This window comes from Lepisosteus oculatus, chromosome 15, assembly GCF_040954835.1.
Source record: "Lepisosteus oculatus isolate fLepOcu1 chromosome 15, fLepOcu1.hap2, whole genome shotgun sequence".
In the NCBI taxonomy this organism is placed as follows: domain Eukaryota; kingdom Metazoa; phylum Chordata; class Actinopteri; order Semionotiformes; family Lepisosteidae; genus Lepisosteus; species Lepisosteus oculatus.
The window spans coordinates 24,493,582-24,521,040 of record NC_090710.1 but is presented as its reverse complement, the minus strand read 5'-3'; the positions used below and the strand labels follow the sequence as shown (position 1 = coordinate 24,521,040).

The 27,459-nt window shown below is 34.7% G+C and overlaps 2 protein-coding genes across 8 annotated transcripts in view; one reads left to right on the top strand and one right to left on the bottom strand.

The window, feature by feature from the left end:
- st6gal2a (ST6 beta-galactosamide alpha-2,6-sialyltranferase 2a) overlaps positions 1 to 12,818 on the top strand; it is a 43,330-nt gene extending 30,512 nt beyond the window's left edge. For 4 of the 7 annotated variants that reach the window (XM_015364409.2, XM_015364407.2, XM_069178877.1 and 1 more), the window contains exons 4-7: positions 408 to 505; positions 1,343 to 1,444; positions 3,466 to 3,655; positions 8,395 to 12,818. In XM_015364409.2, the coding sequence (XP_015219895.2) occupies positions 408 to 505; positions 1,343 to 1,444; positions 3,466 to 3,655; positions 8,395 to 8,642 (638 nt within the window). In that variant the 3' untranslated portion in view covers positions 8,643 to 12,818. Of the gene's footprint in view, positions 1 to 407; positions 506 to 1,342; positions 1,445 to 3,465; positions 3,656 to 4,619; positions 5,940 to 7,475; positions 7,561 to 8,394 lie in introns of those variants that run through there. The other 3 variants (XR_001480469.2, XM_015364408.2, XM_069178876.1) reach the window with 3 other exon arrangements.
- Positions 5,921 to 23,141, bottom strand: tmtops2b (teleost multiple tissue opsin 2b). Its single transcript, XM_015364410.2, has 4 exons — positions 22,451 to 23,141; positions 14,733 to 15,058; positions 13,826 to 14,059; positions 5,921 to 6,895 (listed from the first exon to the last, which is right to left on the bottom strand). The coding sequence occupies exons 1-4, from the start codon at positions 22,818 to 22,820 to the stop codon at positions 6,680 to 6,682; spliced, it is 1,146 nt and encodes a 381-aa protein (XP_015219896.2). The 5' UTR covers positions 22,821 to 23,141; the 3' UTR covers positions 5,921 to 6,679.
- Between the last annotated feature and the right edge of the window lie 4,318 nt (positions 23,142 to 27,459).

Here is a 27,459-nt window from a genome sequence, read left to right as displayed (position 1 = left end):
GCATGTTCTGAACCAAGATCTATAACCATTTTAGTTTATAGCTGTCTCAGTTGAAAGGCTGGAAAAAAATTAATTATTCAGATTATGGCTAAGGTTTGAAACCATCACACAAAATATATCCTTCATTATAATGTCTTTGTGCTGAAGTTTAGTATTAAAACTCTCACCTGATCTGCCTGAGTTTTTGCTATTTATGCTAACATTAGCTGAAGGATAGGTTTGTTGAGATTGCTCATTTAAGAAAATAGGTACATTTTAAGATGTTAATATTAAGAAATTAAATGACGTTTTTTTTTCAATTAACTGTTTAGTAGCTTTTCAGCAGAATAAAGAGAAAATGCACATTAAAGGATAGTTGAAGTGGAATTATTTTGTGTAGCTTCCAATTGTTTTATTGATTTCTTAAGATTCTCATGAAGCCGTTGTGAGGTTCAACGCGGCGCCAACAATAGGCTATGAAAAAGATGTGGGAAATAAGACGACAATCCGCATTGTTAATTCACAGGTGAGAAAAGCATTTTTTTTCATTTTTGCAATGCAAAACAAACTGTTTGCACCTAGATTGTGGTTGACACTCGGTTTCCTTTTTACAATTACAATTCACACCTGACTCTTGGGGATTTTACCTCAAATCTGCTGTCCAGTGTCTTTTGACATTTAAATGCAGTCCCGCCAGGCCAGAAGCCAAGACTCAGCACTTACTTACTGACAGGACTTTCAAGTCTCGACAGGTCATAATAGGTTAAAGCTGATTGTCTAAGCAGCAGAAGTTTTTAAAGTTCAGTAATTCTGAAGACAGAACAGGATCTTGGAATTCCCCTTTTAAACTTTCTAACAGTGATTGTTTGGAAGGTGCTAATGAATTTATTGATCTGTGTGAAAATGTAGGTAATGTTGCTTTAACTCAACTGGTGTTCCTTCCTCAATAAAAATGATCATTTTCTGCTACCTCCATGTTTGATAGCTTGTTTACAAATGTTAGAATTGCTTAAAAATTTCATACATTGTTGGAAAGGTTTTTTTATACGTCTTTATAAGAACGTTCCTAATTATTCATTATTCCTAAAAATCTTTACATATGAATCTTTCTCATCCTAATCATGTTTCTGTGACTGTTAACAAAAAAAGGTTAAAAAGTGTTTATTTATATACAGTGCTAGAAAATATTGCAAAAATTGTTGGGCCACCTAATTTAGGCTTTTTTTGCTGGAAGGTATGATTGTGATAGTGTTGATGTAACTTGGCTTGGTCAAGGATATGATTTGCTTTTACTGTTTGCTCAGAAAGTAGTCTGTTTTACTCATATTGTTTTGATTAACCTTGTTTGTTTTCAAAACTATAGATTATTGCCAATTCAATTCATCGATTCAATATCAGCACACTATACAGAGATGTCATTTTGATTGCCTGGGATCCTGCACCATACACTGCTAACCTTCAGAAGGTAGGTCTTGTCAATTATTAGTGCTAGACAACTGAAGTAAATATTGCAAAATAAGTACCTTGGGCTCAGTTTAACCTAATGCAGCTACAGTTAGGATTCTAATTTGCAATTTACAGGTTGGCTAAAGCTATGGTTCGAATGGGCATTAATTATTGAGGCCACACACACTGAGGGACCACTATCACTGGAGCATGGATATTCACAATATGAGCTGAAATTAGTCTTTCAACAGATTTGCAACTCCATAGTCCATATGATGCAATAAGGGAAATCAGGCTATCAATGCTAAGGGGTGTAAGTAATTTCTTACAGCTAAGTATTTAGTATTTTTTTAAGTGAGTACGGAAGGTTTCAGATTCAAATGATAAAGCTGGCAACCATAACCATTGCAGTCATTATAGCCACTCAATACAAGTTTGTTACTTCAATCATTAATAATTGTGAATGTATTCAAGTACCCCTTTCTGAAATGTTGTAATATTGGTTTATGAAAACCTAATCTTAAGTGTTACCATCATTTTAAAATGTGTGTGTGTTATCCCATACAAATTCTGGAGGTTGTAAATGATGAGCTAATAGTTGTGTACAGTGTTGTGCAATGCTAAAAGAGACCAAAAGGAAATTCTTGATAAGGTAGCTGTGAAATTTGCAAAACCACCAATTTAAACTGTACCATTAGTAGATAAAGTGAACTACTTGAACCGCTAAAGATAATATCATTGCAGTAGGATCAGAGCCATCCAATCACCTCTTCGTGGTTTATGAATAACAAGAAAAGATTATTTGCTTACTCACCATGTAGGTAAATGCAAATCACTTGTTTTACATTTACTTTTTCACAGTTTAAATCAGAAAGTGGATGGAGTCAAAATTGGTTTAAGTGATTTTTTATGTGATCAGTAAAATAAAAAGCACTTTTAAAACCCCTGACGAAAACATATGTAAATAATATGAATTTTGCAAAGCAACACTGTTAAAAAAAATGCTTCATGCTTTATACATGCCCATGTGAATTCAAAAAACATTCTGCATGATTAGTTTTACCAATGAAACTGCATCAAAATAATCCTGGTCCTCTTCATGGTTAACGCTGAACCTGAAGTCTATACATTTTCCTTTAAAGATTTATTTGTTCTAACATAAAATGTATATGTGGTTTTCTAGATAATGTTCAGTGAGCAGTGAGTTGTTAAGGAAAAATTGAAAAAATGTCAGAAAACAAATGATAGCTATTTCCCACGGATCATATTGGGCATTAATCCTTCTATAATTGTGAATGGGGAATATTTTTTTTGCAATGGAAAAATATTTTTTAAAATAAAGGTTTTTTTCTTATGATTGTCATTTATGTTTGCCAACATAATTAAGCCTAGAAGTACATTTTAATGAAAACAGTATTCCATTTGTATGTTTCTTATTCTAAATGAACTTAATTACTGCTATATAATGTACCACACTTGCATGAAAATACACAATTATATAACTTTGTTTTTTCCCCATGTATTTAGCAAGATTTCAGAATTGCTCTGTACAGCTATGCTATATAAAGTAAATTAAGAAAAATATTTTATGCTTCTCAGAATTTAATCGCCTCATTTATCGAATATTTCCCACAATTAAAACATACAGCACGATTTTAAAGTTAGACAACTATCACTCTATGTACATGTGTGAAGGCGAAATTGTACTGATATCCTTGGATGATATTTGCTTTGTTACTATTGGTTTTTACTTTTGCTAATTTGATTTAGATTTTTTTTCCTCTGGAACAGGTGTAGGTTTTAAATGTGATGACTGTACATATCAAAATACACTCCAGCACTTTCTGCATTATTAGACGATTCATTATATGATTGTATAAAAATGTATATTCTCATTCAGCATAGTTATATGATAATGTTAATGTGGATGTAATGTCCTTTTAGAACTTGTTTAGTTTTTGTATGCAATATTGAGTTACAGGAGACTTTAATCATACTCTAAGATTTATTTATGTCAGTGTTTTGTAAACTGAAATGTAGTTTAATTCTTCACAGTGGTATGAAAATCCAGATTACGACCTTTTTACACCTTATGTGGAATATCGAAAGAAGAATCCCTACCAGCCTTTTTATATTCTTCATCCCAAGTTCATCTGGAAAATGTGGGATGTGATTCAGGAAAATACCCATGAGAAGATTCAGCCCAATCCTCCTTCTTCAGGCTTCATTGGTAAGTAAAGGATTCAGCGATTGTCATGTGTATTGAATACTTCCAGTAGATATGTCTGTAGTATAGTATAAAAATATGTTTATATGTTGTAAGATTATTATTTTGGAGGACTGAAAAAAGAATGTTTGCAAACATCCTTGTTATAGAGCTTTTTAAGAGAAAGTTTAAATAATGTGTATTGAAGTACCAAATTAAATGCTTCAAAATGATACTAATTAACAAGTTCTAAAACCCTTTGTATTTGTGTTTGATTTAGAAAACTTTGTAAAATCTTTATAAGAGGTTTTAGAATAATAAATCTAATTACAAGTCACCCATTCCATTGTTTAGCTCTTTCAATTTTGTCATTATAATAAAGTATAAATGGAGTAAAACGTGAATGGATATGGTAAACCTAACCCTGTTTTTCAATTGATTGAAAATGTGCCTAAAGAACATAAATTATTGAAGAAGATGAATTGACAAGAATTTTATTAATGGATTTGATTGTTTTAGGCTCATGCCTTTTGGATTGAGAAAGATTTTCAGATCTGATGAATAGAGGGCTTCAGAGACCGATTACATAGTTGCTCAATCTAGCCCCCAGCTAGGTTTAGGGTTATCGTTCTCACAGTACTTACACATGTTTAACCTCGTGGCTATATTATGTAAGTGAACTTAGCGAAGAGGGATATTTTTTTCGCCCACCTTCAGATTTTTTTTTTCAGATAGAATTGGCTGCTTAATGTAGGGACTGGATATGATTAGCAGTTAGGTTTTGAACAGACAGTTGATAGAAAGACACTCCTGCCATATTTCTGGCATGAGACTAAGATGAAAACTATGGTTGAAAAGAACACAAAGTTTGTTAACCTGCTTAGTGAACCTAACCTCCAAGCTGTGGATGACCATCTTAAAGATATCCATATAAAGCAGCTGGCGTTACCATTACTGAATTTCAAATTGTTGCATAATATCTTCATAGGCATCACGTTGGAGCCTGCAGTCAGTGTAACATTGGAAGTTAACAGCATGATGTCAGATGTACTTACCAAGTGGTTATACTGTATGTATATACTGAAAGGTAGATAATAATCTAGTGTAATCTAGGAACTTGTCAAAATATTTCTTGATGTTTATTATAGAAGTTTAGGACAATGTAATTTTAGCATTTCTGTTGAACAAAGTTTATATTTGGTATTATCAGAGTGGAGAAGACATTTACCTGAATTTGATTACGATTTGTGTTTTAATAAGATGATGTTATTATATAATAATGGATAAAAATATCCTTTCGATGTTACTTAACATCATTTTAAAAAAGTTGTATTTCAGACCTATATTTTACATTTATCTGAACGAAATCCAGTTTTGCATATGTTCTCTCAATGATTTTCTAGAGCCTAAAACTGTTGCTTTGCTGTTGTGCAGTCTTTGAAGTGCTTAATAAAGTATTCACTTTTTCCAAGACAATTTTATCCATAAAAATCATGTAGTACAAATTCATATATTAATACATTTTAAAGTGAAATTATAGTGAAATTATATTTTTCTGTGTGTTTTGTAGCTATTATGAAATATGGCACACATTACAGATCAGATCACAAATCACAAATCTATTTCCTTTCAGTTCCAAAATACTTTTGGAGATGGACAATGCAAAACTTACTTTTGAAGCAGAGTACTAAAAGAGCTCAAATCTTCTTGCAGTTCTACATACCATAACATCACAAAAAACTACTATAGTACTATAATTAATTATATTCCCAATATAGTTCTTCAGTACTGGAAAAGCTCATGACAATTGCTCTTGTAAAGCGTTAATGGCATTTGTGACCTGTCTTGATTCTGTGCCAGGATAGACAATTCACACAACACTATTTGTTTTCAGCAAACTTCAGCTATAATTAGGCATCACCAATGTGAAACCTATACACATATGTTGAAGACATCATATTACCTACAGTCCTTTTTCATATGTCTTCAGAGTACATGTTGCTTGGAATTATCTACCTCAATTTACATTTTTTTTATAAATTAATCATGTTTTGACACTTTTTTTAAACACTGCTCATGATGTTAAGAGTGTTTATGGTAGTTTCAGAACACCCCAGTACTTCCCAGGGTTCTCTAATACCTGCAGTACCACTTATTGAACATCTTGTGGTTTATTTTAGATGTCATCTGCAATTTAATTTGCTGTAACACAACATTAGACATTATTTGCTTGTCTTATCTAGATACAAAACCAAAATACACCAGACTTTCACACACAGTGTCTTATGTTACATCGGTGAGGTGGTACTGAATAATCTGCATGAAATTAATGTACAGCACAGTTTTTCCAAAAATATCCCCAGTACAAATAATTACTGCTAATGGATTTTTCAGTTACAAGAAGTTATTTGTTATGAAGTCATTATATTATGATAGTCCAGTCTCCACACTCCCAAAATATTATAGGTAGTCTTTACATGGTTCAGTTTTTATTTGATTAGATTTTATTGATTCTTCAGATTTGCTTCATAACTAGATTGATAAATAATTAGATTATTTCATGGTAAATACTATGCATGCCTTCAAATCCAGTGAAAGGCAGTAACAGTAATGAATAACAATGGTTCACAGAAACACCAGTGAATTCCTATTTCACAATGCTTTCTGAAAAGGTCGAAATATGCTTCTTGTATTGTCAAACTATTTTGGAAATATTTTTGCTTTATGCAGTTTCATGTGGCTTGTAAATTATGGCACTTTATTATATGTTATATGTTCTTCACAATATAGGCAATTCAGTTTAAATGCCCATTAGACAATATACATCTACAGAAGAGTGAAATAATATTTTCAAATTAGATAAAATCTTCAACCTTCCTGGTTAAAGATATTAACATTCAAATTCTAATGCTATGAACTGGTACTGTTATACAATGTGATCCCAGTATGAAACCAGACTTATCCAACATGAGTTGAAAGGTGAGGATGTCCCTTCCTACTTGCTTGCTGAAAATTTTCGACTTGACAGGTATACAAATAAGCAAGAAGTCAGGGATTCATTTCTGGAGGATTTGATTTTACTTTCATGGGAGGTGTACCTTCACGGTCTTCATCAGCTGTGTTTATCTGAACAGTTCCATCTACTGTGTTGTTGTACACTCTACGATTAAGTTGGATAACAGTAGTCCTTGACTGTAGCGAGAATGGTCCATTTGCACTTGATCTTTGCTTGCAGTGAAAAAGTTTGAGAAAACATCCATAAAACTGAAAAAGAAAATATGCCAAATTAAATAGTATTTCAGATAAACTGCTGTGATTTACAATTCATTGAAATCTGAATGAGTGTCCATGGAGAAGATATATGCTGTTTCTTTAAATAGTTTCTCTTTGTGTGTAGGACATAATCAGCAAAATGTAATTTCTGTGTCAGGTAATGATCCCGATTCTCGCAAAATGTTATATACTGAAAGGATGACAATCGGTGAAAAAGTGCAGGGTTAACTGTTAGCTGACATGGCTTTTAATGAAGAAAAGAAGAAACATTTATGCATCTATTGTTCTATAAAGATTGTACAGCTTGTCTGTGGCATTTAAAAATGTCAGTGTCTGAAGGTCTAAAACTCTGAATGACACTACCTTAATATTCAAGTACATAAAACTGGAAGAGCCAAATGGCAGATCTTTTTTTTAATTCCTGTCAAATTGGAAATGGCGAACTTTAATTTTTCAACTTCATTTAAGTGCTGTGGTCTTTAAGCTAATGTTAGAAGTTGTACTTGTAATTTTTGTTCATCCCTTCCCTGCCTTTGCTTTACTCTTTTTTTTTACCCACCCAATTTGGAAGAGCCAACAAACCTTCAAGCCATTGGTTTCTAAACGTGTCAATGGCAAACCAACCCTATACTGGCGATTCAGAGGTTGGAAGAAGGGTATGTACCTCTCCAATGACACCACACACAGGAAGTCGAAGGGGTCACTGTTTGACGTGAGCCCAGTCTGACTTATCCAATCCTACCCTTGGCTGCGCTTGGCTAATTTGCGCGTCCCTGCTTGGGGAATTGTGGTCACTGTCGACTCTGACATGACACACGGTTCGAACCCATGATTGTGTAGCTCAGCCTGCAATCTGGTTTGTGTACCTTTATCTGCTGAGCCACTCTGGAGGCGTCAACCTTCAATTTGCTTTCAACACTCTTTATTCTTTCTTTGAAAGAGCAATTTAAAACTTACTGTTTCTTCAGAAGTAACTATCTGCTGCAGGTCTTGATGTTTTGTCTGCCCTGTGAATCTCACAATTTGAGACATCTGCCAGTGAGTAGTACTGTTGAGCAAAGTGCGAACTAATTCTGGTGAAAAAAAGACCGGCTTCGGGAATCCCCGATTTGGCACTTAACTCTGGGATATGAATATAAGAAAGGCACTTAGTTATCATTGTGATTTTTCTAAAGGCAAGAGTGTGTTCAGAGGTTGTGTAAAATCAACAGATTACACATTTCTAATAAAGCTGCAGAAATTATTTTTTTTTTGTCAACCAATTTCAACTTATAACATGCCTTGCAGTTTTGTTTTCAGTTTTAAAAATTGGATAAACTTTAGAATCCTCAAGTGTAAAAACCTAAAAGACAATTGCACAGTGTTGCTTTAAATATACATAACCCAGGCGAGGGCAGCTGGCCTAAAGTATACAGCTTAAAATGGGCAGGGTTTGAAGTGTTTAATATTCATTCCTGTACTTCAGTGGTGTGCGCTTTTGTGTCTTCCAGGAATTCTCATCATGATGTCTCTATGTGATGAAGTGGATGTCTACGAGTATGTCCCCTCTATCAGACAAACAGACCTGTGCCACTATCATGAACAATACTACGATGCTGCCTGCACATTGGGGGCATACCACCCTCTACTCTATGAAAAGATGTTGATACAGAAAGTGAACATGGGAACTGAGGAAGATCTCAAGAAGAAAGGCAAAGTCACTTTGCCTGGATTCAGAGCCATAAACTGTAAACACTAAATCGGCATTTGTGGAAAAAGTACAGAAATTAAATTTACAATATTGCAATAATTTACCATGTGCTATTTAGGAAAAATAAGTACTTGAAAGAACTGTAAATGGCCAAATTAAGCTATAGTTCATTAGTACATTAATGAATATTAGAACATTTTTAAATGGTGTAAAGGCAAATACAGTATCTACTCCTACAGAAAAATGTTAAAAGTAATTTAGTATTTGCATTGGCTAAAAGCCTAAAAAACTAAAAGTGCTGGTTAGATATTCATAGAAGAATGCATGTAGGATAAGATTTTATATATGCGTGTGTTTTGTAGATGTCAGCTATTAATTTTAATAGTTTTTAAATAATTCAGAAGTTCCTGACAAATGTTGAAATTATGGCGTAATGTCATAAAGTAGCAATTAATTCAACTGGGTTTCAAAATGTACGGTTATAAACTCCTATCAATAACCAATCCTGGTCTTCTTTATGAATTGATTAATAAATAAAGGACATAAAGGAATAAAAGGACAAAATCAGTGAGATTCACACACATAATGTGTTGAAATAAGTCCCTCTTTTGGTAGTAAATTCCTGATTGCTTTTTTTAAAGTTAATAATTATATTGATAATGGACTTTGCTTGAGTAAAAAATAATTCATGACATTTGTTGAGCAGATGTTAACGGAACGTTTTAAAACACCTTTTTCCAGTTTTCTAGTTTGTTCTTTCACTTCCATTCTGGTGTGTGACTTAATAAAAATGCACTGTTTTATTTCCAATCATTCTACTAAGAAGACCAAGATGTGTTATTTGAAGGCTTTGATACTTGTGCATTTTATATTGTAATTAAATAGAAAATTGCATTTATACAGTGTTTTACAGACAAAAGGGGAGCCACTTCATTCCACCACCAAACTAAGTGATGAGCAGCAGTCATTGTGTTAGCAGCCCCAATACAATACAAATCTGGTGGAGAAGAAATTTCTTCACTAATAAAATTCAGGGTAGTTCAGATGCCCAGGGTGGAACTAGAAATACTGGACATTATATCGTATTTTACAGTTTGTACTGTATATCAACAACCCCCGATTCAAACATTGTTTTCAGTCATAATTTCACAGTTAACAATACCTTATTCTGTACCAAAACTCATTATGATGAAATACATTTACACCCATCTGATTAGATGGGAACACCCGTGCACCTGGACATCGATTTGTTTTTTTGAGATAGATTTTTGAAGAGTATAATTTTACTTTTTTCTTAATGTTCCAAGTGTACAAGATTTTTTTTAACTTTTGTATTTTTTTCTAGTAAGCACAACCTGTGTGATTTAACAGCTGAATCTATTTCAGAATGTTTTGCCAAAGATGTACTATTAGAAAAAGTTATACTTATGCAACCAATGTCAAAATACATCTTTTCATCATCAAAATGAAAGGCTTCAGGCTTAGTCAGAAATTCACACAATGAACTGAAAAATTAAAATCTTCAAGAACATTTTATTGAAGATTAGATATTTTGCAGGATTTATTACAAATGTTTCTCAGCAAAATAGCTTTATAGTTCCCCTTCTTAACAATCATAGTTTCTAATAATTTTGCCACACAATTTCTGCTATTTTCAACATCTGTTTTTGGCCATTAAATTTCTATACTCCACTTTAATTGTAATTGAAAGCCTCTATTTATTATTCTTCAAATTCTGATGTAATTTTAATGGCAATGAAGGTGGTAATGTGTTTAAAGTAGTAATATCAAAAACACTTAAACCACAAGTTGCTTTCTTGCCTTATCTCATCTGTTACATCTCTTAAACTGTTTCATATTGAAGCTGAAAAGTTCAGATATTGTCTAGTGTTTGCCCTTTTGACTAATCCTGTTAAATGCTAATTCTAGGGATTTTGGTGACTTTTATATCTGAACAAATTTAATTACAACTCTCTTTCTGCCTTTCACACTTATGTGCATAACTTCTTAAAAAGATGATTTTTTGGGTTACATGTTTTTTGGTTAGAACTTCTGTTTTAATCAGCAAGTGTTAAAATTGAGATAATTCAGCAATGGACAATTAGTGGTATTAATGGAACACAGCTTTTTACAATGGAACATTGTTTTTGCTGCAATGCCAAGTAGAACTGGAGATTATATTGAAAATGCAGTGAAGTAAATAAGATTAAACACAGCTGATGTTTGCTGTATATTATGTTATTGTACTTGATACAGTATTATATTACTAGTAGTAATATATAGTATATATTATTATAATAGTTATCATTAGACAGTTTGTGCCAAAATAAGTCTTAAAAGATGGTTATTGATTATAGTCTGAATGCATATAATATGAGGACAGGCAAAAAAGCATATTTTTAAATGAGTAAAAAAAATGGAATTTAACCACAAATAATGCCTTAGGCTCAGAAACTCAGTTACTGGAGTGATTCAACTTGCTGAGACACAAGACTGAAAAAGCAATATCTGAAAATCTAAAACAATTCATTACTCAAATATAAGTGAAAGTTACTAACCCACATTTTATTTTCTGGTGCCTTTAGGAACTGACTTGATAGTGCTCAGATTGAGTGTGAATGTAACTAATGCTGGCAATGTTACCACCTCTTAGCCTGATCTGAGACGCTAAGCACGTTTGGGCCTGGTTGGTAAGAGGATATCGGATCTGTAAGGAAAACCAAGTTGCTGCTGTAAGTGATGTGAGTGATCCAATAGGTGGCACTCATGCCTCTGGACAGGAGTTTTGTAAACTTATATGGCCACATGGGCACTCTGCTGTAGGAGGTGCCATTCTTCAGAAAACATGTTATAACTGTGGTTCAGGTTTGTTCACTCTGCTTTCCTTAGCAAATTTCACATTGGGCTTGCACAGTCTGGCCTCTGTAAGTTTCCAGTGTTATTTTCATTGGTGAAATATTTTCTCACTTCTTTAATTTATCCACTGTTTAGGGAAAGGTTACTGGCTGCTGTGTGTCTGCACTTTCAGTGGTGAATGAAGTGGGTTCCCTCCATACGTAATGTTTTTTGGCATAAAAAGCGCTATACAAATGCAATTATTGTTATGATCATTACTGCTGCCATATTATTTTTGTTTGTTCACATCTACCAGTCCCTGTGGATGCACTTGCATTTTTTGCATGGGTAATCCTGATATAAAGATTTCACTCTCTATAACATACTTGGTCAGGCAATAGGAAAAGCTGTTATGCTTCATGATGATGAACTAAAGACAAAATATCTAATAATTCCTGACTTTGGCGTTTGTCGGAAAATGTTAGATTCACCATCTAACCTTACATGGGAGACTTTGTGTTTTGTATTTTAATATCACTTGGGTTACCAATGAATATTGTTTACTGTATTTTCATTACATGTCCTATAATTACTTGTTACTATTTTATTGTTGTATAAATATTTAACTACGCAGCTTTCTTTCCACTACCCACTTATCTTATTGTTTTGACTGCACAAAAATATATTTTTAGATGAATGTTCTTCTTTAGATTGAGCCTTAGAACTTCCACTACAAGTTGCGTTATGAAGGCACAAATGTATACCATACAGTATACCATTATATATAAATAACCTATGATTGTGAAACACTGAATCAGCAAACTGTAAAAAAAAAACATTGTCAGTACTGTATTTCACAATATTTTTACATCTCATAAGATGCACAGGCATGAAGGTTTAACCAGGTCTTGGTCTTTTTTATTTTTTTAAAGTGTAGATTAAAATTTATATTGTCTGAATGTTGAGAATGTGGACTGTTCAACAAGATGTTTCACTTCATTTAATTATCAAATTCTAATATCATAACAGAGTGATTATAAGATGCATGAAACTGTATGTTTAGCAAAACTGTTACTTTTTTTCTTTTAGTGTCAAAAGGTTGAATTTAATGCACTGTAGTGACAGCTGTTGCATTATTCTGTTTAAAGTTGAAATCTCAGAAAATGTTATAACAGCCTTAAATGCTCACAGGTTTTAAAAAATCAAAAGCCAACTCACATTAAACAGCCTTGTTTTTTTAATGTTAATGTTTTTTAGGAATCGTTCATCAATTTGTAATGAATTAACTCGGTTTTATACTAAAATTATTTGTAGAAACTGGTTTGTATACAGCTTGGAACTTTTTGTTTACTCTTTATTTACTGCATAAATAAAAATATTGTACATAAAGTGGTAATGTAATTAATTATTCTAAAATTTTGAAAACTTGAGCTGGAATTGTCTGAAATGGGTTTCATCACTACACTCCAGACAGTCATATTGGCCTGATATAAAAACTTATTGTTCTACTGTAAATAGTGGACCATAGCCACATGGGAATTGACAAATTACATTCATCAACCTCTGATTCTGGAGGACGACCATGTCCACTGGTTTTCATTCCATCCTGGACTCTTAAGGATTGTATTGTATTTTATCGCCAACAGCCATATATCGCCAGCAGCCATATCACCCTGCAACTCACAACTGGCAACCCACTGAAGCAAAGCAGGTGTGAGCCTGGTCAGTACCTGGATGAGAGACTTCCTGGGAAAAACTAAGGTTGCTGCTGGAAGAGGTGTTAGTGGGGCCAGCAGGGGGTGCTTACCCTGTGGTCTTTGTGGGTCCTAATGCCCCAGTATAGCGACGGGAACACTATACTGTAATCAGGCGCCGTCCTTCGGATGAGACGTAAAAACAAGGTCCTGACTCTCTGTGGTCATTGAAAATCCCAGGGTGTTTCTCGAAAAGAGTAGGGGTGTAACCCTGGCGTCCTGGACAAATTTCCCATTGGCCCTTACCAATCATGGCCTCCTAATAATCCCCATCTATGAATTGGCTTCGTTACTCTGCTCTCCTCCCCACTGATAGCTGGTGTGTGGGGAGCATTCTGGCACACTATGGCTGCCGTCGCAACATCCAGGTGGGGCTGCACATTGGTTGTGGTGGAGGGGAGTCCCCATTACCTGTAAAGCGCTTTGAGTGGAGTGTCCAGAAAAGCGCTATATAAGTGTAAGTATTATTATTATTTTTATTATTTGAATTAATTATTCGCTTAATGTCTCTATATTAACACTGAGGATTATATATGAACTATAAGCCTTTTTAAGTTAAAGTAAACCACAATCCTCAAGGATCAGAATGAATGTCACTATTATAAGTGCAAAATCCCCACAACCTCATGTTAACTCACTTACCTGTTTGTTCATAAGAATGTATATCAATGGGTTGAAGACCGTGCTGCTCTTTGCTAAAATAGAAGGCACAACACTGGCTATGGGTGATACAGTTCCCGGTCTACCAAATGTTGCTAGCATTGCAACCACTCCATAAGGTATCCAGCATAGCAAGTAGCACACTACCGTAGTAATCACCATGAAAAGGATATGGTATTCTCTTTTGCGGGCTGCAGTCTTTCTGATTTTCCCAACCTAAAAAGATTTAAAATGTGATTTATCATTTATTTCCTCCCTCAACAAAATGACAGAGAAAATGTTTTGAGTATTAAGCATTCATTCATTTATCTGGAGCTTCACTGTTGCAATGGCATGAATGTAATGTTTTTTAGACCTGCCTAGAATGATATTATTTACATATTCCTGACAAAATCTAAACATCCATTTCAGAAACATTTGATGCGAATGTTTTCATGGAACAATTAATAAATGCCATATTTATGGTATTAAGTGTTGGTGGTTTAAAAATATTTGTTGAAGTATTCTATTTATTTCTATGTCATATGTCTCTGTTACCTATATTGTAATCTTATAGAAACCATAACTTAGTCATTCTTAAAAGTTAATATTTAATATTTTAATATTATATTATATTTTATTTTATTTTAAAGAGTTACATTCAGATTAAAGTGACATCCAACAAAACAACAATGAATCTAACAAATCTGGCTTTGTTCCATGTGTACAATGAAAGTATTGTGTCTTTCTTGATTTAACCACCCCTTGATGCATTATTTAGGACCTTGGCATTATAGTTATTCACTAAGGGCAGATATTTATGAGCCTAAAAATGTAAACATTCACAGATGACACAGTCGATCTGACCAGTGGAAGAATGAGCCCATAATCTAATGAAATATTAACTCACCTGTTTCACTGCATATAGAAGGCGCCCATAACAATAGACCATGACCAGAACCGGAACAGCTAAGCAGAAGATGAAGAGACAGATAATGTAGGATATTGATTGGGGTGACCTAGCTGTCCAGGTTACAGAACAACTTGTTCCAGCTCCTTCAAGACCGTAGCTGCTCCAGCCCAGGAGTGGAGGTACTGTCCACATCAAGGAGTACAACCATGAGCCCCCTACTGCTAGGAGGGGCTTCCTGTAGTCTGTGACTTGCTTGTTGTAGACCGTTAAGGTGCTGTAGCGGTCATAAGACAGCACTGCCAGTGAGATCAAGGACACAATGCCTAAAAAAGAAGAGAAGGACAACATTGAATGTTACACTGACATTTCTTCAGGGTCATAAGACCAAAAAAAGACATTTTAAAATGAGATCTTAATTAAGAGACATCAATCCTAGATTTTTTGGTATTCATATTCAGGTTTTATGCATAAACATTTGCATCATAAGTTATAAAAATGATTGGCCTAGATATAATTGGTTGAGCCTGGGCTATGTACGTAGCTATGTGTTACTGGGATTCCCCAAGTACAACTGACCAAGTGTCCCTAAGGATGGATGGGGCAGCGTTAACTTGGGTTTACAGAGCTTTCTGTTTAGTACTGATTCCTGTCAACTGCTGGGTACCTTTATATTTTTAGGCATGTCAGTGAGAGACACGCTGGTCACTCTAACAGTGCCCGCTGTCCTGTGAAACACTGGAGAGTTTGCAGCATGAAAAACAAAATGACAAGCTTCTGTGCATTGTCAAGAGTTGTGTAGGAGTACCAATTCCTCATTCACAAAACAAATCTCACCTTGAAAGACATTTTAACATCTGAATTCAATAGCAATACTGAAGGGAAATCAGTTAGTTTAAAATGTGTTTAAATCTATAACTTCAATAAAGTTTTAAGCTTTTTTCAATGGATGTTATTGAGTCAAATAAACAAATCTTTTCAATTTTACTATAAAATTCCTGAAAATGTCTTTTTGTTCTAACAAAATACAGTATGTACTTTTCATACTGTGCTTTTACTGCTGGCATAACTGATCTAATGTTTTTGTTTGTTAAATGACAGTACATTGTTGAATTTAACCTTTTTGATTTTAATTCAGCTGAGTTGCTATTTTAAAGTGCATTTTACAGTTTACTCTTCTGTCTGAATTTAAGTAGTGCCTATAATAAAAATAATTTATGTATTGTACCAATGCAAATAGTGTCAGTGTCCGTGTCTGAAGTCTTGCCTCTTTCTGAATTAACAGTTAGGGCCTTAATGACACTCTGTGCCCCTGTGATACTACAGTATACTGTACATGACTCAACTATATTTCTAATCTCTCAAATGTTGCTGATTGCAGTGGTCTTGCAAAAAGAAATATTAAATACTGTATTAATCCTTTCAGAAATGATCTTGTGATGTGCACTTATGTTTACCATTTCTTTTATCTTTGTTGGGATATTTTAAAATGTCTTATTCTAAAACTATTGCTTTGACATAGCTACTCTTGTGTTCTTTTTTTACTACAGATTTGTCTTTTTTGTTGTAGAAAATAACATATATATTAAATGACATTTGTATTTGACCTTTCAGAGGTCAAAGATCACAGGCAAGAAAGAATTTCCTAATTTATATATACAGCACAACCATTTGGTTGGCCAACCAGTTTCAGGATGAGACACTGAATAGATAGCAGCATATCACCCTGCAACTCACAGTTGGCAGTCCACTGAAGCAAAGCAGGTGTGAGCCTGGTCAGTACCTGGATGGGAGACCTCCTGGGAAAAACTAAGGTTGCTGCTGGAAGAGGTGCTAGTGGGGCCAGCAGGGGGCGCTAACCCTGCGGTCCATGTGGGTCCTAATGCTCCAGTATAGTGACGGGGACACTATACTGTAAACAGGCGTGGTCCTTCGGATGAGACATAAAACCGAGGTCCTGACTCTCTGTGGTCATTAAAAATCCCAGGGCGTTTCTCGAAAAGAGTAGGAGTGTAACCCTGGCGTCCTGGCCAAATTTCCCCATTGGCCCTTACCAATCATGGCCTCCTAATAATCCCCCTCTTTGAATTGGCTACAATAGAATGTATACAGTATACATTCTGCTCTCCTCCCCACTGATAGCTGATGTGTGGTGAGCATTCTGGCATTCATCCAGGTGGATGCTGCACATTGGTGGTGGTGGAGGGGAGTCCCCATTACCTGTAAAGCGCTTTGAGTGGAGTGTCCAGGAAAGCGCTATATAAGTGTAAGCAATTAATTAATTAACAAAAATCAAGATTATTTTTTTTTTCAAATACAGTGTCAACCAACTGATATTACAAACTGAACTATCCTGAAGAAGACTAAACCTCGGACATGGGGTAACTATTGCAGTTGACATCCCTCCCCTAGAGGGTTCTCCATTTTACTCATGTCAATAGTTCCCTGGGATTGTTTATAGGTGTGCCTTGGTGTGCCTTGTTGTGTCTCTTCCTATTTATTCTTAGCTCATCCAGGGCTCTGGGCTCAACATTAGGGTACGGAAGTCACTAGGTCCGCCTAGCACGAGGATACCCGGCGTCCGTCTCCTGAAGGCATAGGCCTCATCCCCGACACCTCACGTGTTCTGAGCCCCGTTATCCCAGGATCTCCATGTTGGTTTTCTGTTCGTGCTTTCTCCATTTCGGGGGATTTTAATCTTGTCATGTCTCGATGGATCTATGGTAAATGGACTCTTGGACTGTGCCCTGACCCTCCTTTGGACATGCTATGATTTGAACGCCATTCTTTGTCTCCCCTGTTCACTGTCTCCCCGACTGTCACTATTATTTTGTGCACCATTAAACCCCTGTGTGTTTTCCCATACCACGCCTCCTGTTTCCTCCAGCTTTTACTGCATCACATAGGGTCTACAACAAAACCCGACACGGAATGCAAACCCTGTCCGTAACAGTAAGAATCTTTCAAGTTTCAAATCTGTCCTTTCTGTAGTTTTAGAGAAGAGGAATTTTGAAAAGTCCCAAACTTTTGTGAAAAACCCAATATGGCCATCAAACCATGTAACCCATAAGGTACAGTATAATGTTTACTGTGACACAATTTCCAATCTGCTTTTACAATCCTTCCTTGACCTAATTTAATCAGTTTTCATCCAAGACTTTGGAGTTTTCAAGGTATTTTAGAATTTCTGCAGAATTAAAAAAAAAATAATAATAATATATGTTCAACAGTATTAGCATAATATTCAAAGTGAAATAGCACTTTTCAATTGATAAATCTATAGGAATCAGTTAATATGTTTAAATTTTAAGATTATAAAAATGTAATTTACATTGCATACAATAAACCTAATAAAAGAGAAGGAAACTAGGAGACACAGTGCTGAAATGTTGCTTTTTGTATCCTTTCTTTATTTTTTCCATTTGCTTTTCATCTTTCCACCACGAACATTCTCAGAAGTGCCAGAAAATGTACACTCTTATGGAAGAGTATTACAGATTGACAATCATTTTCAGAGGATATATACATAGACTTGTACATATATATATAGTCACATTTCTAAAAAATATGTGTGTTTCCTTTACACAACACCTTAAAATTAATTAATTCCATGAGACCATTTGGCAAGATACATATCTATAAATATCATCATATTCATATATCCATATATTTTTATGTTGTAAAATTTTAAGTTTTATTAAAATTAAATCTACATATGCAGGTATACTTTTTTTATTTCCTACCCATTCATCTCCCTACCATTAACACGTCCTTTTTGACACTGTGCCTTAGTACTCTGATTCTTGTCTAGTTTTGAAATTGTACTACATACTGTAAATGTTATCAGGTTTATCTTGAAAAGTAAATTCTAAAAATACTGAAACACCTTTTTCTGATTTCCCTGTTAATTGCACTTTGAATTCGTAATTCCAAACTTAGCCTTGCCAAACTGAAAAGGTCACAGTATATACACATCCTTATATGTAAGGCATTTTAAAACTTCCAGAACATTAAAAACGTGTATAAATAACACAAGATAAGAAAAGACGTTAGTACAACTAATGACATTTGTGGTGGCTATAACATCTTTAAACCTTTGATAACTTTGTACAGATTGTTTTTTTCAATGCATTATTTTTCTTTAGTTAAGTAAAAAAAGGTGTTCTTGCTTAAAGGTGGAAATATTTAATACATTTGATGCCTCACTATTTACAAGCATTTGAGAAGCAATTTTATTTTGTGATTGAACTGACTGAAAACCCCACAGGGTATTACAGAACAAAGATCAGATCTCAGTACTATGATTATGCTTTATATGGCATGACTTAAAAGCATTCTGACATTTCAAAGCCACTTACACAATCTGCTGCAAGCTTTTTTGAGGTCACCTTGCTGGCTACCAATGAACAAAGGAAGACAGGAAGAATTAAAAATGCAACTTATATACAGTACTACCTAGCTGCAGCAGCAGATATGTGTATAATACTACAGTGTACCACACCGATGGTAACAGGCAGAGGCAGAAAAAGATTTTAGATAAAAATTTAGTTTTGAAAGTCTAAGAGCAATATGAATCAATATTTTATGTAAACTACTTTCCTATGTCTCATAGTCAGAAAAAGTTGTAAGGCGTTGCTAAACAGATTGATGGCTCAAATAAAAATACCACCATTTTATTGTTGAAACCTTAAAATAAAAGTGACTCTTATATTGTAAGAAAAGAAAAACAATATATTACCCAATCTTAGTCATTTATTAACCGAGTTTAAACTCACGAAAATTAAGCTGCAACCATGAAACTAAAGCAACATTTTTTATTCTGAAACCAATTATACATATATAATTTTTAACATACGAAACACCAAACATTTTTCCTTATGAATAACTTTTTCTTGAACTAAGAAAAGAACGCTCCAGCCACAAAGTGCTTCCCACAAAAAAGCAAAATGAGTGGAAGATAAAAGTTTGTTTCAAAATTGATAAAACAGAGGGCTTCGGTTTGTAAAAGTTGATAACATTATGCTTTGTCATGTAATTATATTAATTCTCTCATTATTAATGCTTTACATGACCCACAGCTAATTTTGAAAAATGAACAACTGCAGTTCTTAGAGACCTTGCCTAAAGCCATCACAACCAGCAAAAATCCTGTTTTATGATTTACTAGCTTGTGAATACGTTCTTAAGAGACAGTGAATAGAATGAATACTGAATTAATTACAGCTCGTCAGGCATCGTTCATAGAAAGCATTTATAATCAGTCCAATTTTCTCACATGCGGAGAATGACAGTGAGATTCCTTTCACAGGCAGCAGCATGTTGAACTATTGTATTCAAAGCTGTTTTTCATATATAGTACCCATAACATGTATACAGATTATTATTATACTATTAACTATAATAATCATTAACATAAAAATATATCAATTTTATGCAAACTGAGATTTTGATTCAGAAGGTATGTCCTCAGTCTGTCTGTCCTAAGGAATATTTACTAAAATATAACAAATAAAGATTAATTAATTAAATTAAATTAAAGTGTAGACAGAACTGATAACAAAAGCACCCTGATGTTGAAAAAAACATTGAGATTTTAAAATGTAGATAACATCTGATGACGGCATGAATATATGTATTTAAAAACTGTCTAGTTTGGAGTCCAGTTTACCACAATTGTTTGCCACTTGGTATCTAAATTTAATAAGGTTTCCTGGGACTTTATGTAAATCGGTTTCAATATTTATGTTACAACTGGTAACATCGTGGAATATTTTTCTTTGTCTTTTCATATGGAAAGGGTCCGAGATGCACGTTTGTCTTTGCAATCTCCCTGTGTAGAACAGGACTCGTTGCTGTACTTAGAAGTAAAGAAACAATGTGTGATTTCAGAATAAGGCACTTATAAAATAAAACATCACAAAATGTTTTAAAATGTCAAGCCAAGAAAGGTTTATTATAAAATTATTGTTCTAGTATAATTAAAGAGCACTATCACATCAACTAGGAGACGATGGAAATGCTGCTTCTTTGCCCTTTAGGTTGAAATAAATTCATGCTCCAACACGTAATTCTTTACTGTGAATTACTGAGTGTTTCAATTGAATTGGCTGAAAGTAAATACCACTACACACCTTGCAACTGAAATATTAATTGTTAGAATTGACTTCACAGATTATACAAATGCTTGTAAAAAGTAAATTCCTGGAGCCCTGGCATGTGGTGGTCTATATTCAGAACAGATTTCTTACTTTGCCAGGAATATTTGTTTAGATGTCTTAAAAGTATGGACTTTCTAATAGAGTGTCTTTGCTGTATGAAACATGCTCACAAGCAAGGCTGAAATTGAGAGTAAAATAAACAATACTCCTTTGATGTACAGTAGTAGTAGAGTGGTTTCCAATCCTTGTCCCAAAAGAACACTGTTTTCTGCTTCTGGTCCAGCTGACTTCTTAATCACAGGCTAATTCATTTCAGTATTCTATTTGGAGGATATTTGTAAATTTGCTTTCAGCTCTTAAAAACTCAAATGGGATTTGGAACGGGCAGTTGGTATCTGCCCTGTACCAGTTTCTGAATTTCAGAACTGCCCTCATTCAGGTGTGTTGTCGGAAACGTAAACATTGGATCTATGTAAAAAGCAAAAACGCCGCGAGAGTGCCCGACACAGTACCATTATTGCCTGCTTTTTTCATCTTGGATTAATCCATTACCAAGAGCTGTTTCGTCAGAAATAACAGGTTGAGGCAAGGAAAGGTCGCGTCAAATTCCGTTCTGTGTGAAACCGTATTTATGACACTCCGTTTCCAAAGAAAATAAAATTATTGCACTGAAGAATTCGAGTTCACATTGAATACAAATCTCCGAGGCTAGGCTTGTGAACCGCTGTTCACAACTGTTCTAGAAACATTGAGCTACAAGTTGAACTAATTCAATTATTGATGTTAGAATTGGTATTTTATCGTTATTCAATTATAACATACCTTAAACATATTGCATGTATACATACATGCAGTTATTTGACACATACATTCCAACACGAAAACATATTAAATCTTTGTTGTAATACTAGTGCTATAACAATAATACATGCCATCTGGACATGCTTCTGACTCGAGGCTTTCTGAACGTTGCATTGCGGCTCAACATTATCAGTGCATTTGCGCGGCTAAATCCACGTTTTACAAAAGCACAACATGAACAAAAGTACATTATCTCATGGGATTTCATTGTACATGGTTTGATTTTAGGCCACCTGGTTATAACCAGACTGAAGTCAATAACTGCATTAAGACACATTTGAATTATGGGGGGAAACTCATTAAAATGATTGCTTTGCTGCATTTTGTCCTGATGACTGTACATAGAGTGAAAACGGTGTCCTACGTAGCCTTTTACAAATAACATCATCATCCAGAGTACTTTTTTCTTTCCTCCGGTTGAAATAAATTATCCGAAACCCGCGTTTTGTTACAACAAAAAGAAACAAAAAAAATAAAAACACAGCGTGATTTATTCTATCTGTATATATTATTCTATATACAATCTGATTTTATCAATACATCTTTCATCTTTCAAATTTTACAAGGTACATGTGTAATTTCCTTTATCCAAACAGTACAATTACCTTCTGGTGCAGTGCTAATTTCAGAGAAGAGAATGCATCTGTTCTGTCGAGTAAATAAACTGACTCTATATTAAGTGTTTTTATCTATACTCACCAAAGCAGGAATTGATAAAGCCATACCACATGCAGCCTTGTTTTCCTACTAACCATCTTCCTCGGATACTCGAAGCGAAACTCAGTGTGGTGCCAAAGACACAGACGAGCATGTCACTCACACTGATGTTTAACAGAAGCATGTTCACGGGTGTCCTCAGAGTTTTAAACTTGCAGAATAGGACGAGCACGATTAGGTTATTAAAGAACCCAAAAATCAGAATAGATCCCAAAAACACAGACACCACAGTATGTCCTGTCCTGGATAATTTCTCTTCTGACCCTTCGCCCCATTCTTGGTCGAGAGAAGAAAATGGATCTTCTCCGCTCAGATTGAAGCTGTGATTGAGATTACTTACTTCAAAAAACATACTCGCGTTCCGCAGCTAGAAAATCAAAGAGTTCACAGCCTCTGATTCGTTTCGTTAACACAAGAAATTATATCCTTGGATAAATATAAAAAGATCAGTTAGCTGTGCAAGTTCTTCATCCAGACAACGCTTTATCTTGAAAGCAAATAATGTTATTGTCAAATAAGAAAAATGGTATATACAGTATGTATGCTCCGTAAAGTCCGCATCAATTTGAAAGAGGATCCATTAAGGGAGCGTTTTAGATTATGTTAAAAAATAATACTGATGTATCGTGTCAGTTTGAAAGAGAAACAGTTTTTTTTATTTTTGTTACGTTGAGGATTTCTACAAAGACTTTTGAAATTTAATGTAAGGTTGCTGCAATGCAATTGTTATATCAAATATTCAATGAATCAGTCTCGACTAACATTAAATTAAGGACATTTGTCTGTTTTGCAGTCAGATATCTCATCAATGATACTGGATACTGAGCATCCCAATTCCCGATAGTCCAGTTAATAACAGGTGTTCTCGTTTGCAGCATCCTGTGATGCTCAGCCCAGAGGGTGTAATACATTAAAATTACGAATAAGAAGAATTACTAATATAAAACATAAAACTATCCAAATTTAATATATCTGATGAGAGAATGTTGGAGAACTTTTAAGTTCCAGACAACCTTTAGCTTTCTATTGCCGAGTTAGAATTCCAAGAAAAGATACCGATAACTTTGGAGTTTAATCGCTGTGAATAGCATTCCTCTTCAGTGTGGTCCGAATCGCGGCACATCTCAAACTTATCGTCTCTTCAACATTAAACAAACTGTAGATTACACATAGAGGAAAAAAAAACGAATCTGTCTTTACGTTGGCTGGGACATGACAGAATGACGTATGCACTCACGTCTTGAGGATGCTGTAACTACTCTAGCAGTCTGTTGGTTAAGACGTTGTATATGTCACAGAGTGACGACAGTTAAAAAGGTACAAAGCGTTAAGGGCTGTGACTGAGTTTGCATTTAGTAATAGTGATTTTGTGAGTATAGGAGTTTGTGTTTTTCCTCTCCTTAATCAACGTCTTCAGCAGTAGACGGGGGGCAGATAACAATTAGGACTGAATAGCATAATGTTTCCTCAGACATAACTCATTTACATTTTAAGTATTGACAGAGGTACAGAAGTGGGAAGAGTGGGCAAGAAAGGAAAGAAATGATTGAGAGGGCTCCAGGACACCTGGAAATCTGACAGTTCTCAAACATCCCATATTGCTGAGTTTCTTCCTTTAATCACCTGGATGTACCTGCCCCTGCCAGTGAGAATGGCAGACCCCCACAGAGTGAGATTGGCTGGCCAAAAAAGATATAAAAACCTGGACCCGGACAGATACAGAACTCTCTTCCTCATGCAGACCCCTCTATGCAAGACAGCCAGAGCAAGGGAAGCCTCTTTTCAAGAGACCTCAGGAGAGAGGAACATTTGTAATTGCAAGAACTACATACTAAAGGAGGTCTTAATGACATAACTTAGGCACTGTGCTGGAACTTCAATTTTCTTGGGACAAGGAGCAAAGGACCTGGCCTGGAGAGCTGGTACTGAGACAACAGAGGTGAAACAGAGCAGGACCTGCAGGAGGATTTCCAGTATAGCCCGGCCATTGCAGCATTGCAGAGACTGGGGAGATCGGACTGTGTGGCATCTTTTGTTGCTCTTGCTTCTTTTTCCCATCAGGGACTAGTGTAGACTATATGTTGTTTTCTACTTTAATGAATTAAATATACTTGTTTTGTATAGCTAAAAAGGACTTTAATGGGACGTTTCCCTTTTTACCTAAAGGAACCTCTGGTAAAAGAATGTATCCCCTGGAGATTTTTGGTCTGTCGTGGGCTATGTGTTTTCTCTTAGACAATGGGGAGTGCTGTATTCACTAGAGAGGGGAATTTATGCAACACTAATGCCAGTTGATGGCCTGTGAGAGCCCTGCTATTTATGGTAGATATAAAGAACCAGTTACAGTGGTAAAAGGACCCTTAAAGTTGCTAGGTGATGTAGTCGGCTACCTATATCTAGATTTTATTTTGAGATATATGTAAGGCTTTTTGTTACAGAGTCAAAGATGAAAATGTTTAATCCATCAAAACACAAGGAAGCATAACCCATGAGTTGAAACATTCCTACAATTACCCTACAGAATTATAGTATTTGCAAAATAACATGGCATTTGCTACTTGGATAACTCCATTTTGAAAACAACATTTGGTACAAGAGAGAAAGCTATTGACTATTTTTTATTATTTGTTTTATTTGTAATCACAGATTAAATTTTACTTTTTATACTTTATCCCCAACCTTTTATACTTTATCACACATTAGAAAACTTATAAATAACTTTAATTGTATCCTTCATATCCCATAACACATGGATTAACACTATACCATTTCACTTACAAGACAAGATATAAACCTGGCACAAAATACATCTGAAATTTCATATTCTCCAGTAGATGTTAATGATTTAGCTATATGAATATGTGTAAGAGGTTCTTAATAAATGTCAGGAATGTTTCTGTAAGGTATTTGAGATAAACCTCTTTTTTTGCTGCTATTTCTGTATTTAGTGTCTGACACAAAAAGAATATTACAAGGACTGTATTCATTTTAATAATTGTAGGGTTGTGTTTCTGCAGAAATTGATTTAAATGTAAAATAACTCAACCTCTTACCCTCAGCACTATTTCAATTAAGAAATACAAGGATTTCTAAAATGCCAGTTTTTAGTTTTAAAAGTGTATAACTAGTTTCATATTAAGTATTTATAGCTTTTCATTTTTATGATATATTTAAAAAAACATCACAGCTTCATATTTACTGAATACTACAGAAAATTGCAGGACGTCTTGTATTGACAATACATACAGTATGGTTGTATTTCTATGTGTGTAGAAGCTAAATGAGGAAATGGATATGGGGCACATTATGAAACAGACAAGGGAGTTACATCACATGTGTTGTCCTACAGAATCCCAGGAAAGCGGTGCTCTGTGATCCATCACTGTCTATTTATTCACCATTCATTATTCAATGTTATATTTCTCTGCTGTATAAGCACTTCCCTTGGCCTTCAGTGGCTATCAACGTTTGTCTAAACCATCCTCGTTTATAATTTCCTTGAATTAAAATATGAGGCATTATTCTGTTTTGATTGTCCTTGGAGCTGTCTGATTTCCCCTTATATATTTTTTATTAGTTTGCTTTCTTCATCAGTTATTCATCTGTACGCTTCATATGAAAATATATTTCTTTATATTTCTATGTCCTGTGTCTTATTTGCTTTAACACATAAATACAGAATTAATACACCTATCTCAGGGAGGTCCTTCTATCAGGTAGTGAATTTCCACCATGAAGATCAGGGAACTTAAAAGTTGTATAAAGGCACAGATAAGGGTGAGGGTATAAAACATGTCACAGAGCCTTAATATCTCTTTAAGTGTGACAAAGTTGTTCATTAGGAAGTGGAAGGCACCCAGACATTGCAAACAACAAACTGCCCCTCAAAACTAAACACCGTGGAAGGAGGAAACTGGTTAAGGAGAGTTCTACAGCTCAGTGGAAAAAAACACTATTTCACATAGGGAAAATGTGTGTTTCACATAGTGTGTGTGGCACTGAAAAAGAAAAATTAATTCAATTAATTAATGCATTTTAATACTTAAGGAAAGAACTCAACATAATTACTAAAGAATTTATTCCAGATTGATCCCTTCAATGAATAGGAGAGCAAGCTGGGGTATGCGAAAAGACAAATTCCTCATGGACGAAATTATATATGGCTAATCAAGTGGAAGTGAAGTGAAATATGCCATAATTATTTCCCTGCTTTTTTCAAGAGACAACTGGATGAAATACATGGAACAATTAGCTAAAGCAGGTAAATAAATGGTGTCCTCCCTACAAAATTACATATACTTAAATATATCCAATCAGCCTTTATGATATTAGTTGTGCTAAAACCATGTGCTATGACCTCCTAGCAAAATAAATAATGGAAGAACTCAAAAAATGGGTATTAAATATACTTACATTGTAACTCCTGGAGGCTATGAACAAGGTCTTTAAAATACAATGAAAATGATTTCTATTTTCACAACGCCAATGAAATGAAACAGTACATGCACCAGTTTCATTCATTATTCAATAGGGTCATACATCATGTTAGAAGGAAAGAATAATGTCTAAAGTCTAGCATTTTTGCATTGTTGCGCATATCATCCAAATTATTATCAAAGCCTCCTGCTAGCATCATGGCAGAAAAGCAGCAGCCAAAGTATTCTCAAACCAGCAGGAAGATTTTATTTAAAGCAAACGTTACTTTTGTAATTTTGTACTTTTTTCAAATCAGAGGCAGAACTCCCTTGGGGGTTCTCAGAAAACCCAGTGTGGCTCCACTCATTGATAATTAATGTAAACATTAAGATGTCTTGATATTCACATAAAGAGGTTTACATAAATAGAAGAGTATAACTGCATACCTGAAAACAAACTTTGTTAGTGAGAACAGTCAGCTTTCAGATAGACACACTTGGGTGTGCTCTTTTTCAAGCAAATCAATTAGCCTAGGATCAGCCCACACATACAATATGTTCAGCAGTGTGAACACA

Excerpts from the sequence above, each read along its gene's own strand:
- tmtops2b (XM_015364410.2), bottom strand. The coding sequence starts at position 22,820 with ATGTTTTTTGAAGTAAGTAATCTCAATCACAGCTTCAATCTGAGCGGA. Across the intron at positions 14,060-14,732 it reads TTCTATATGCAGTGAAACAG|GTTGGGAAAATCAGAAAGAC; the intron begins GTGAGTTAATAT and ends AAATCTTTTTAG. Across the intron at positions 6,896-13,825 it reads ACATTCTTATGAACAAACAG|TTTTATGGATGTTTTCTCAA; the intron begins GTAAGTGAGTTA and ends TTTCTTTTTCAG.